The sequence below is a fragment of the Balaenoptera physalus genome, assembly GCF_965194825.1.
Source record: "Balaenoptera physalus genome assembly, chromosome: 2".
NCBI classification, from domain to species: domain Eukaryota; kingdom Metazoa; phylum Chordata; class Mammalia; order Artiodactyla; family Balaenopteridae; genus Balaenoptera; species Balaenoptera physalus.
Genome location: NC_138883.1, coordinates 74,792,460 through 74,806,321, shown reverse-complemented (window position 1 = coordinate 74,806,321; position 13,862 = coordinate 74,792,460). Strand labels below are relative to the sequence as shown.

Genomic DNA, 13,862 nt, shown 5'->3' with positions numbered 1-13,862 from the left:
GCTCATGATTCAGTATGAACCCAGAGCTTTCTCCTAGCCTTCCACTCCCATCGAACTCTCCCTCATCTTAGTTTCTATTCCCACTTCTCTTCCAATGTGTCCCACCAGGACTTCGCCTAAATGATACTCATTCTATTAGCTCCTGATGATGTGTCTGGGTATCACATTCATGTTGTGTCCTGCTTCTGTCCTGGAAAGAGCTGGGTAAGTTTCTTGGCTGCCTGGGCTCACCTTTGAACCAAATGATTGGGCTACAGAGAACTCTTTTTCAAATCGCTGAGTATCTAAGCAATATTGAGCCTTGAAATAACCCCTGGAGAATAGCCCTTAGTTACATCCTCAGAGGCTGATCAACTATTTTGTGTTCTTTAGTAACTGTCAACAAGTGTTATATACAATAGTAGTTTGTGGAATAACTTTGAATAGTGCAGCCTGTGCTGAAGAGAAGGCAAAACCATAAAAAAGAGAAAGTTTATACAGTTTACCATTTCATCTTCTCTACTAATATCCCCTAGCATCTCCTTCATCCCAGGTACCTAAACTGGGTCCCAATCTTATTCTCCAGTGACTGGTAAATGATTCTTGCTACAGTTCTGCCTGATCATTAAGGGAATAGTTGATAATGCTTAAGGAAGGAAACTTCCAGGGATGCGGACATTTAAAAAGAGATCTTTTTTAGGGTTTGGGGTTTTTTGTTGTTGTTCTTTTTGGGTTTGTTTGTTTGGGTTGTTTTTTTTAATAAATTTGTTTATTTTTGTCTGCGGTGGGTCTTCGTTGCTGCACGTGGGCTTTCTCTAGTTGCGGCGAGAGGGGGATACCTTTCGTTGCGGTGCGTGGGCTTCTCATTGCGGTGGCTTCTCTTATTGCAGAGTACCGGCTCTAGGCATGCGGGCTTCAATAGTTGTGGCTCGTGGGCTCTAGAGTGCAGGCTCAGTAGTTGTGGCGCACGGGCTTAGTTGCTGTGCGGCATGTGGGATCTCCCCCGACCGGGGATCGAACCTGTGTCCCCCTGCATTGGCAGGTGGATCCTTAACCACTGCGCCACCAGGGAAATCCTGTTTGTTTGGTTTTTTTTGGGGGGGAGGGTGTTTGTTTTTGTTTTTGTTTGCTGCTGGAAGCATTCTAGCAGACCCAAACAGACCTCTGTCCCTTTACTAGCTCAAACCCCAGACTGTCTCAAAGATGGAGAGTTTCCCCTTAGAGAATCTTTGTGGGGAGACATCTCCACGTTCTAATGAGGAAAAGCAAACCCTCTTCAGATGGGCCATTTTAACGGACTACTTGACATATTACTCTGCAAGGCTACTGTCCTCTAGGAAGTACTACATAAGCAACATGTCCTCAACTTATTCTGTGTCAGACAACACCAAATCCATCTCACAGACATTTGAGGTGTTACTCACTCATTCAGTAAACGTTTACTAAAGCTGATTATTTCAAGAAACTTGTTCTAAGCGCTATATAAAATGCAGAGATTAATAAAGACATCTTTGAGCAACAAATGAAAAACAACCATAAAATACAATAAAAGTTGAGTGATATATAATAAAACTATGAGAGATACAGAGACTCAGGCATTCAAAAGAGAAGGCTTCATGGAAATGACAGCACTTATTGAGGAGAGACTTAAAGGATAAATAGGATTTGAAAAGGCTGATGATTCCAAGTTGAAAGAATGCCATGTGCTAAAACATAGGTGCATAAAATAGATAAAGAACAAAAAAATCACAAAGGGTTTATTTTATCTTGAGCCCACAGGAGGATGTAATCAAAAGAGACCATGGATATATAATATGAGGACGGATCATTAAGAATCTTAAATACCAAACTCCCACTAAGGAATTTTTATTTGTGCATACATTACTTGTATTTTTCTCTTTTTGATTGGTAAGAGTTGTACTTTTCTCTCATAGATTTCCTCTTGTCTTTTTATTAATCCAAATACTAGTGAAAGGCATCAAATTTTCAGGTAATATTGAATTAGCAATAGAGTGTCTATGCATTCTCAATCAGTTTACCTGAGGATATGGATCTCAGTGTAGTGAATGGCTAAGTTAAGCAAAAAGGTTACCAGTCTCAAATATGAACTACTTATGGAGGAAGGCCTATTATTAGAATAAAGATAAAAATGAAAGGTAGTGAAAGCAGGGTATAATGTTAGAGGCAAAGTAATTGTTGAGGAATCAGAAATAAAATTTTGGTTAACAAAAGTAAGCAAGAATAATTTTTGGTTTGGGGCCTTACTTAGGCCCCCCTGCAACACCACTCTCGCCTCTAACACACAGACATACCAGGGACCATACATGAGACAGATAGCCCCAAGGGAGCTCTGTAAAACAAAAATAAAGGAATCCTTCAACTCAAAATGCAACACTCACCACTTTTTCCTATCAATTCCAAACGTCCTCAGAGTCCCCAGAACATCACGACTCCTGGTGCAGCACACCTCTGATGGGCCATCCCCCGCAGAGGTCAGAGGAGCCATGGGGAACCACACCACTGTCACCGAGTTTGTCCTGCTGGGGCTCTCAGGTGCCTGTGAGCTGCAGATGCTCATCTTCCTGGGGCTCCTCCTGACCTACCTCCTCACGCTACTGGGGAACCTCCTCGTGGTCCTCACCCTCATGGACAGGCGCCTCCACACCCCCATGTACTACTTCCTCCGCAACTCTGCCATCCTGGAGATCTGGTTCACCTCGGTCATCTTCCCCAAGATGCTGTCCAACATCCTGACAAGATACAGGACCATCTCCCTGGCAGGTTGCTCTCTTCAGTTTTTCCTCTATTTCTTCCTGGGAACCACAGAATTCTACCTACTGGCAGTGATGGCCTTTGACAGGTATGTGGCCATATGTGAACCCTTGCGTTATGTCACCATCATGAGCAAAAGGGTCTGTGTCCAGCTAGTTCTTTGTTCATGGATGACAGGATTCCTTATCATCATCGTTCCAAGTTTCATTGTATTTCAGCAGCCATTCTGTGGCCCCAATATCACTAATCATTTCTTCTGTGACAACTTTCCACTCCTGGAACTCATATGTGCGGACACAAGTCTGATTGAGCTTCTGGGTTTTATCTTGGCCAACTTCAGCTTACTGGGCACTCTGTCTGTGAAGGCCACCTGCTATGGCCACATCCTCCATACCATCCTGCACAACCCCTCAGCCAAGGAGAGGCAGAAAGCCTTCTCAACCTGCTCCTCCCACATCACTGTTGTCTCTCTCTTCTATGGCAGCTGCATCTTCATGTATGTCCAACCAGGCAAGGGTAGCCAGGGCAAGGACAGGAACAAGGTGGTGGCCTTGCTCAATACCATGGTGACTCCGATGCTCAACCCCTTCATCTACACCCTGAGGAACAAACAGGTGAAGCAGGTGTTTAGGGAGCAGGTGAACAAGCTCTTCTTACAAAGATGTACTGGACCTGAGAGGAGGGGAGGAAGTTACCTCCTTGCCTGAACCTCTGCAAATGCAGCTTCTGTCCTGATCTCCATGAACTATCCCCTCCTAGACAGTTTTCAGCATGTCCTCTCATCGACAGTGGTTTCTCACATGCATCATTATTGGCTCACGCAGTCTTCTCAGAGTACAGAAAGCTCAGCGTACCACAGCTACGTCTGGTACGTCTTAATGTTTCTGACCCTAGCCTATATCTGAGTTTCTTAATCTTGCCTCATTTTTAAGTTATAATTATAAACTTAGCATACCTTCTTCACTAGAATATTTCAAAATTGATAAAAAATATTCTCAGTAAGAATATATTCATGATAGGCTTCAGAAATATTATATATACAGAAAAATTAATGAGGTGGAATTGCCAAGAAATGTTGAACAAAAAAAGTATCAGGTATTAAAACACTAGCTTAAGAACAAACAAATACAACAGTGGAATTGGATACTCTAGAAAGATAATGCAGAGTAGACATAAAGATCTAATAGATGATTAAAGTAGACTTTCTAATCAGTAAAGAAGGTCAAGTCAATAAATGATGCCAAGACTACTGGCTAACCACATTAGAAGACTTCCTTTAAAAAAGCTTGGGGTCTAGTACATAGTTGGTTATTTGGGTGGGGGAAAGGTTAGAGCAGAATATCAATTTAAATGTGATACATGCCTTAAATATTTATTTGAAAATAAAACCTAGAAACACATATGTACTCACTAGTCTATAAATATCTTTTTCTTTGAGAATGAATACAATGACTGTTGTAGTCTTTCTTGTTTAAACCACATTCATAATATGAAATTTCAAGATTGGTTTCAGCAGCACAAAAATTGTAAAGATGCTTAAGAGACTATCTGTGAGCAGAATTCCAGAATTTTCGCTTTTTGTTTGTCTTTTTCCAGTCTTCACAGTCCTTGCCCACACCTCAGTCAACAATTTTTTTTTCAATAGTCAATTTTTTTTCAATAGATTCCAATATGGAATCTATTGAAAGGAACTGACTTCATTTTCATAGAACTAGCTTTGTTTTTATACTCGTATTTCATTGGCTTATCTTTATTTAGTTCAAATGTCATTACAGTAACAAGTCCAACTATTACATCAAGGTTTAGAAACAAACAACTGATTCTTGGTACAAGCCAACTGGTAGGAACAATAATATGCATGGGTACAACAGAAGCCTACTAGCTGCAAAGGTAGTAGCTGCAAGGCATGCTGTGGACATCAACGATTTTTAGAAGCAGTATAGCACAAAGACTGAGAACAGCTACTAGAAACCTAGGTTCAGATCTCAGCTACCTATTAGCCATTTGATCTTGAGTAAGCAATATTTCTTTGTATCTCAGATATACATGGAGATAATAATAGTATCTATCGCATAGAAACCTTATAAATATCAATGTATTAGTATATGTTAGAATGCTTAGCACAGGGCTTGGTACAAAGTTAAGAACCATGTTAAGTGTCAGGTACTATGTTTTACTGAAGGAATAAGCTGAATAAATGAAGGTAAATGAAGAGATTACCTAGGACCTTGAAGAAAAAGTTGTTAGATCCTCACCTCATCTCTTAAACTGAAATAAATTCAGGATGAATTAAGTAGATAGATATAAACCATGAAAAAGAAAATTTAGGTAAAAATTATTTTATTAAAGACATGTAGGGAGCTTTTTTGATGGAAGAAATATAAAAATAAGTTTACAAATTTGGCTATGTAAAAGTTTTAGACTTCTTTATATTAGGAAAAAAACCATAAATGCTGTAATGGCCATATGTACTTTCTATCTGCCTGCATCCATTTCCCATTCTTAAAGTAGTAGGTCCCTGATCTTTCTCAGTAAGGCCCTTCCCCCTCTCAGTTCGTGTAGCAGGGATGGTGGTGACTTCATCCCTAACCAGTCAGAGCATGACCATGGTTATTGGCTCAGGAATGGCCATATCACTAAAATCAGGCCAGTGAAACCAAACAAGTCTCAATTCTGAGATACTTGTGGGAACTGGTGGAAGAGTCTCTCTGCTGGACTTGGGGTTGGGAGAAAGTAGGGGAAAAAGGAGAGAAGACACAAACTACCAATAAGGGGAATAAGAAAGTGGACACTACTATGAATTCTATAGGCATTAAAAAGTAATACTGGAACATTATGAACAACTTATGTTAACGTTTTTGACAACTTAGATGAAATGGATAAATTTCTTGAAAGACACAAGCTACCAAAGCTTACCCAAAATAAAACAGATAACTCTAGCAGTCCTATATCTTTTAAAGAAATTGCATTTGTAGTTTAAAACTTCCCCAAAAAGAAAAGTGCAGGCCCAGATGTCCTCATGGTTAACTCTACTAATTACTTTAAAAAGAGATAATACCAATGCTATAAAACTCTTTCAGAAAACAGAAGAGGAAGAAACACTTCCCAAATTAACCTATGAAGCCAGCATTATCCTGACCAAAATCAGACAAACATATTAACAAGAAAGAAGTTACAAATATCCCTCAAACATAGATTTTAAAATTCTTTAAAAAACTTTAGCAAACTATTTCCAACAACATAGCAAAAAGGTAATACATCCTTGACCAAGTGGAGGTTATCCCACAATTACAAGATTGGTTCAACAACCAAAAGTCAATCATATGTAATTCACTACATTAACAGATAAAGGAGAAAAACCATATGATCATCTCAATAGATGCAGAAAAAGCATTTAACAAAAGTCAACCCCCATTCATGATTAAAAAAAGAAAACTGGATAGCAAACTAAGATAGAAGAGATATCCTAGCAAACTAAGATAGAAGAGAATTTCCTCTAGCTGATAAAGGATACTTATGAAAAACCTACAGTAAAGTACTAAATGTTAAAGACTGAATACTTTCCCCTAAGATTAGGAACAAGAACTTTACAACTTGTACTCAATGTTGTACTATAGGATCCCAGCCAACGCAATAGGTAAGAGGAAGAAATAAAAGGCATGCAGACTTATCATGAAAGGATGCTGAATTTTGTCAACTGCTTTCTCCTGCATCTATTGAGATGGTCATGTGATTTTTTAAAATATTTATTTATTTATTTATTTATTTGGCTGCGCTGGGTCTTAGTTGCAGCACGTGGGATCTTCATTGCAGTGTGCAGGATCTTCGTTGCGGCATGCAGGATCTTTAGTTGCGGCACGTGGGATCTAGTTCCCTGACCAGGGATCGAACCCCAGCCCCCTGAATTGGGAGCACAGAGTCTTAACTGTTGGACCACCAGGGAAGTCCCGATCATTTGATTTTTATCCTTCATTTTGTTAATGTGGTGTATCACATTTCTTGATTTGCGGATGTTGAACCATCTTGCATCCATGGAATAAATTCACTTGATCATGGTGTATGATCCTTTTAATGTACTGTTAAATGCAGTTTGCTAAACTTTTTTGAAGATTTTTGCATGTGTGTTCATCAGGGATATTAGGTATAACTTTTTTTCTTGTAGTGTCCTTGTCTGGCTTTGGTATCAGGGTCATACTAGCCTTACAAAATGAGTTTGGCAGTATTTTCCCCTCTTTACTTTTTTGCAAGAGTTTAAGAAGGACTGGTATTAATTCTTCTTTATGTTTGGTAGAATTTACCAGTGAAGCCATCTAGTCCTGGATTTTCTTTCTTTTTTCCTTTGTTTTCTGGGGGGGGTTGATTACTGATTCAATCTCCTTACTAGTAATTGGTCTGTTCAGCTGATATAAAGGGAACCTACCTCTGCATAATAAGGGCCATATATGACAAGCCCACAGCTAACATTTTACTCAACGGTGAAAGATTTTCCTCTAAGATTAGGAACAAGGCAAGGATGCCCACTCTTTCCACTTTTATAGTACTCTTTCAACATAGTACTGAAAATCCTAGCCAGAGAAATTAGGCAAGAAAAAGAAATAAAAAGACTCCAAATTGCAAAGGAAGAAGTAAGGTTGTCTTTATTTGCTGATGACATATTATATATAGAAAACCCTAAAGACTCCTCTAAAAAACTGTTAGAACTAATAAACGAATTCAGTAAAGTTGCACAATGCAAAATCACCACACAAAAATAGGTTGCATTTCTATACACTAATAACAAACTATCAGAAAGAGAAATTGAGACAACAATCCTATTTACAATAGTATCAAAAATAATAAAATACTTAGGAATATATTTTACCAGGGAGGTAAAAGATCTGCACATTGAAAACTATAAGACATTAATGAAAGAAATTGAAGGGGACACAAATACGTGGAAAGATATCCTGTGTTCATGGATTAGAAGAATTAATATTGTTAAAATGTCCATACTACCCAAAGCAATCTACAAATTTAATGCAATCCTTATCAAAACAATCCTAAAATTTGTATGGACCCACAAAAGACCCTGAATAGCCACAGCAATCTTGAGAAAGAACAACAAAGCTGGAGACATCACATTTCCTGATTTCAAACTATATTACAAAGCTATAGTAATCAAAACAATATGGTATTGGTATAAAAACTCAGTGTAACAGAACAGAGAGCCCAGAAATAAACTTATGCATATATGGTCAATTAATTTTTAACAAAGAAGCCAAGAATATACAACGGGTAAAGGATAGTGTCTTCAACAGGTGTTGAGAAAACTGGATATCCACATGCCAAAGACTGAAAGTGGACCCCTATCTTATACTACTCACAAAAAATCAACTCAAAATGGATTGAACATAGACCTGAGTCCTTCAAACTCCTAGAAGAGAACATAAGGAGTAAGATCCTTGACACTGGTCTTGGCCATGATTTTTGGATATGACACCAAAAGCAAAGGCAACAAAAGCAAAATAAACAAGTGAGACTACATCAAACTAAAAAGTGTCTGCATAGCAAATGAAACCATCAACAAAGTGAAAAGTCAACCTATGGAATGGGAGAAAGTATTTGCAAGCCATATATCTGATAAGGGGTTAATATCCAAAATATACAAAGAACACATAAACTCAATAGCAAAAAAAATAAACATCCCAATTTAAAAATGGGCAAAGAGCCCGAATAGACATTTTTCCAAAGAAGACATACAAATGGCCAACAGGCAAATGAAAAGGTGATTCACATCATTAAACCTCAGGGAAATGCAAATCAAAACCACAATGAGATATCACTTTACACCTGTTAAGATGCCTATTACTAAAAAGAAAAGAGATCATGAATGTGGGCAAAGTTGTGGAGAAGAGAAAACCCTCATGCACTGTTGGTGGAAATGTAACTGGTACTATCACCATAGAAAACAGTATGGCGATTCCTTAAGAAATTAAAAATAGAAGTATCGTAAGATCCAGCAATCCCACTTCTGGATATACAACCAAAGGAAACAGAATCATTTTTTCGAAGAGTTATCTGTATTCCCGTGTTCATTGCAGCATTACTCACAATAGCCAAGGTATGGAAATAACCTAAGAGTCCATTGACAGATAAATGAATAAAGAAAATGTGGTATATATAAATAATGGGATATCATTCATCCTGTAAAAAAAGAAGGAAATCCTGACATTTGTGACAGCATGGATGAACCTGGAGGGCATTATGCTAAGTAAAATAAGCCAGACAGAGAAAGACAAACACTGCACGATATCACTTATATGTGTAACAACAACAATAAAAAGTTGAACTAATAGAAACAGATAGTAGAAAAGTGGTTGCCAGGGGCTGGGGTGGAGAAAATAGGGAGAGGTTGGTAAAAGGGTACAAACTTTCAATTATAAGATGAATAAGGTATGAGGATCTAATGTGTAATGTGGTGGGTATAGTTGATAATGCTGTACTGTATAATTGAAAGTTGCTAAGTGAGTAGAACTTAAACGTTCTCACCAAAATAAAAAGGTAATTATGTAAGGTGATGGATATGTTAATTAACTCTGGGGTTATCCTTTAACAATATATACATCTATCAAATCATCACATCGTACACTTTAAATACCTTACAATTTTATTTGTCAATTGTACCTCAATAAAAAGAAAAAAAGGGCACACAGTTTGGGGGGTGGGAGGAGGTAAAATTGTCTTTGTTTGCAAATGATATAATCATCTATGTAGCAAATCCTAAGGAATCTATCCAAAAATCTTCCCAGAATTAATGAATAAGTGTAGTAAGTTTGTAGAATACAAGATTCTTATAGAGAAGCCTATACGCTAACCTATATGCTAGCAATAAACAATCAGAAATTGAATTTTTTAAAAAAACATTTACAACAACACCAAAAAATATGGAATACTTAGGGGTGAATTTAACAAAAGATTTTTAAGACTTGAATATGCAAGTCTGAAAACAATAAAACTGTACTGAGAAAAAATAAAGACTTTAATAATAAAAGGAGAAATATATTGATGAATTGCAAGACACATTATTATTATGATGTCACTTCTCATAAATTGCTGGTGAAATCATAAATTGGTACAATTTCATATTATCTAATGAAGTTGAAGATCTGCATAACCCACAACCTACTAAAACCACTAAATCTAGCATGTGCCCTGGAGAAACTCTTGCATGTGTGTCCAAGAGACATGTTCAAAAACATTCATAGCCACACTGCTAGAAATTGGGGGGAAGAAACTGAAAACAATCCAAATGTCTCTCCACAAAGTAATGGAAAAAGCAATGTTACATAGTGGAATACTCTACGGCAGTGAAAATGAATGAATGATAACCACATACTTTAACATGGATGACTGTCGGAAACATAATATTGCAGTAACAAAAGAATATACACAATTTGATGCCATTTATAAATAAAGTTCAAAAATGTGCAAAAATAAACATATATGGTTTAGGAACATATACACATATAGTAAAACTATAAAGGAAAGCTAGGGAAAGATAAGCTCAAAAAATTCAGGACTGCAGTTAGTTCAAGTGGGGAAAGAAGATGGAGTTGGAGAGGGCACACACAGACCATCAACAGTGTTGATGTCCTATTCCTTAAGCTGGGTGGTAGGTACATGTGTGTTCGTTTTATGGTTGTCCTTTTATCTTACGTGTAGATTATAAATACACGTAAGTATTTATTTAATGTTTAATAAAAAAATTTTAAATAAAATACAATTAAAATCCCCATGAGAAGCACTTTGAGCCAAAATTAATAATGGCACACAACCTGCTGAGAATTACATATAATTCTGCCAAAAGCTGGCTGAGGACTTCACACTAAAGGATGTGAGGATGACAGATAAGAGGAAAATGCAGGTATTTCATTTTGAGTAATGTATAGTTTATTTGGCGAGGGTGGAGGGGCAATAGGCCTTTATAATAAGTAGAGAGATTATAATATTTAAAAAGCACTTAGCAAGCATCGTATCAGTTGAGCCTCAAACAGTTGTTTGAGATGCAGTACCTAATATTTTGATCTCCATTTTTCAACAGGGGAAGCTGAGAATCTCAGAGGTTAAGGGGACATGCCTAAGATCACACCACTGCTGGTGAGAGGCAGGGTCAGAACGGGAATCCAGACCTTCCAGTTCCAGGTTGAGTGCACTTCCAAGTGTACAGATCTGCTCACCTTGAGGACAGCGTGGAAGCATGTGGCAGGGAAAGAACTGCCAGGGGGGATGTAGACTCAGAGAGGAAGAGAGGTGGGAAGACAACTTTGGCCAACTTAACAGCTTTGCCTAGGACCAAGCCTGAATCGGGGGTCACATCACAGCAGGACAGAAATCTCCATTGGCTGTCTCAGTTCTCATCTCCAATCTTCTCATGCCCTCTCCACATTTCCATGCCTCTGCCCACTGGTTCCAGCATTCTCTGCCTCTGGGTTCCTCCCTACCTACCCCATTATGATGCTACCGACATCTTTCTTAAAAAGAGAATTTAGCCCTGTCCCAGCTTCTCCAGTCTTAAATTCCCACACGCTGCTCAACAAACAACATTCTTAGGATGTTGCCTTTTTATAGAGCAATAGGGACTATAAATGGTAATGTTCCTTCCCATTTTATTATTACACCACGCTGCAGACTTCTGGTCTCAGTGCCCAACTTACTTCCTTTAGCGCTCTCCCTTTATCTTTCTCCAACATTGCATTAGATACTTGAGAGTTACACTATTTTAGGAATCTCAGAATATTCACATTGCAGATGTAAAGGGTCTAAGGCCTTCTATAGTAGAAGGTAAATTACAGATATGTGGTGTAAGCTAGATATAGTATCTAGCTTTGTTCAGACCACAAACTATTCCACAAACTAGAAATTGGGGGGAAGAAACTGAAAACAATCCAAATGTCTCTCCACAAAGTAATGGAAAAAGCAATGTTACATAGTGGAATACTCTATTTGCTGTGAAATAAACTCATTCATTCATTCATTCAGCCATCCAGCCATCTATCTATTTGTAACCAATATATCAACTGCTCCACAAACCCATGGAGATATGTGGCTACATGTGGTCATATTTTTTTATTTTTTAAGTTAATTATGCAAATCCCCATTTTCTGTATTGACATCAATTCTAGTATCTGTTATTGGGCCTACCTGTTTCTCTCCTAAAGAGTCCCTGAAATCCAGTCCTTACACAGAAAGGGGGTATAGCAGACAGGCTGGTCTCACACAAGCGCGTGTGTGCGCGCACACACGTATCCACTCAGCCTTTCACCATTTCAACACACACCAGTGACTTCCAACCTCGCCTTTCAAAGAGATTGGAAGGCTTTCTCTGGCCACAGGAGCTGCTCTGCCATGCTCACAGAACCAGGAGAAGCCACTCACCTACTCTCCTTTAGAGAGGATGACTTCAGAAGGAGTCTTCTGAAAGGAACGCCCTTTAGTGAGTCCATGGTCATTTCCCTTTCTAAAGGAAACTCCCAATCTGATTCCAAGGTGCCCATTGGTCCCTTTGTGGGAGAAGACATGGCATAGGGGCTGCCTTCAGTGATTTATGGAGACTTTCAAGTTTATAGCACCTCTGTCACTTTTGAAAAGGAACATATACATTTAACCTCTATCATTTTTTTCTTGAAAACAAATCTTAGTATCAACTTCTTCTCTCCATCTCCACTGCTCCCACCTGGTTCAGGTCTCCAGCATCTGTCGTGGATGACTTGTGATGGTCTCCTCACCCACATCCCTGAGCCCTCTTTTGCCCACCTCCAGCCCATCCTCCCACAGCAGCCAGAGTGATCTTTATCAAACATAAATGGGGTCAGGTCACTTCCCTAAAACTCATTAGTAGCTTCCCTTTAATCTTCAAATAAAACTCAAATGCCTTACCTTAACCCCCAGTGTCCTTTGGTGATTTCAAGAGCATTTGATTTTCTAAGAGAGACCCAGTTGATTGCAAATTGCCTTGTCTGGCCCAGGTCTAGCTGTCCAGCAGCAGCTCCTGCCTTTGCCCTTCCTCCACCACCCTCCAAACACACTGACCTCCTTCTGGTACTGGGATACACCAGCTCTTCCCCAACATGGAGCCTCTGCCCTTGTTCTTTCCTCTGGAGAGTTGCTTTTCCCCCAGCCTTGACTGTGATGAGCTCAGTTCATTCACCAGGTGTCAGCATAAATGTCACTCCCCAGAGAAGTCTTCCCTGACCATTCTATTTGCATAAATCCTCTTGCCCTCAATTTTTCTACCCCAACACCTATTTGTTACACTGACACACTTCACATTTAAAATGAATCCTTCCTAGAACACTCCCTCTCACCATACACAAAAATAAACTCAAAAGGACTTAAACATAAAACATGACACCATAAAACTCCTAGCAGAGATCATAGGCAGAATGTCCTCTGACATAAATCATACCAATCTTTTCTTAGGTCAGTCTCCCAAGGCAATAGAAATAAAAACAAAAATGAACAAATGGGACCTAATCAAACTTAAAAGCTTTTGCACAGCAAAGGAAACAATAAACAAAATGAAAAGACAACCTACAGAATGGGAGAAAATATTTGCAAACAATGTGACTAACAAGGGTTTAATTTCCAAAATATACAAACAGCTCATACAACTCAACAACAAAAAACCCAATCAAAAAATGGGCAAAGACCTAAATAGACATTTCTCCAAAGAAGACATACAGATGACCAATAGGCACATGAAAAGATCTTCAACATTGCTAATTATTAGAGAAATGCAAATCAAAACTACAATGAGGTACTGCCTCACACCAGTCAGAACGGCCATCGTTTAAAACTCTACAAATAACAAATGCTGGAAAGGGTGTAGAGAAAAGGGAACCCTCCTACACTGTTGGTGGGAATGTAAGTTGGTACAGCCACTGTGGAAAATAGTATGGAGTTTCCTCACAAAAGTAAAAATAGAGTTACCATATAATCCAGCAATCCCACTCAAGACAAAACTCTAATTCAAAAAGATACATGCACCTTTATGTTCATAGCAGCACCGTTCACAACAGCCAGGACATGGAAACAACGTAAATGTCCACTGACAGATGAATGGATAAAGAAGA

The 13,862-nt window shown here is 38.6% G+C and overlaps 1 protein-coding gene across 1 annotated transcript; it reads left to right on the top strand.

Annotated features, from left to right (window-relative positions):
- Positions 1-1,089: 1,089 nt before the first annotated feature.
- Positions 1,090-10,216, top strand: OR6J1 (olfactory receptor family 6 subfamily J member 1). Its single transcript, XM_082452438.1, has one exon. The coding sequence runs from the start codon at positions 2,304-2,306 to the stop codon at positions 3,456-3,458; it is 1,155 nt and encodes a 384-aa protein (XP_082308564.1). The 5' UTR covers positions 1,090-2,303; the 3' UTR covers positions 3,459-10,216.
- The last annotated feature ends 3,646 nt before the right edge of the window (positions 10,217-13,862 follow it).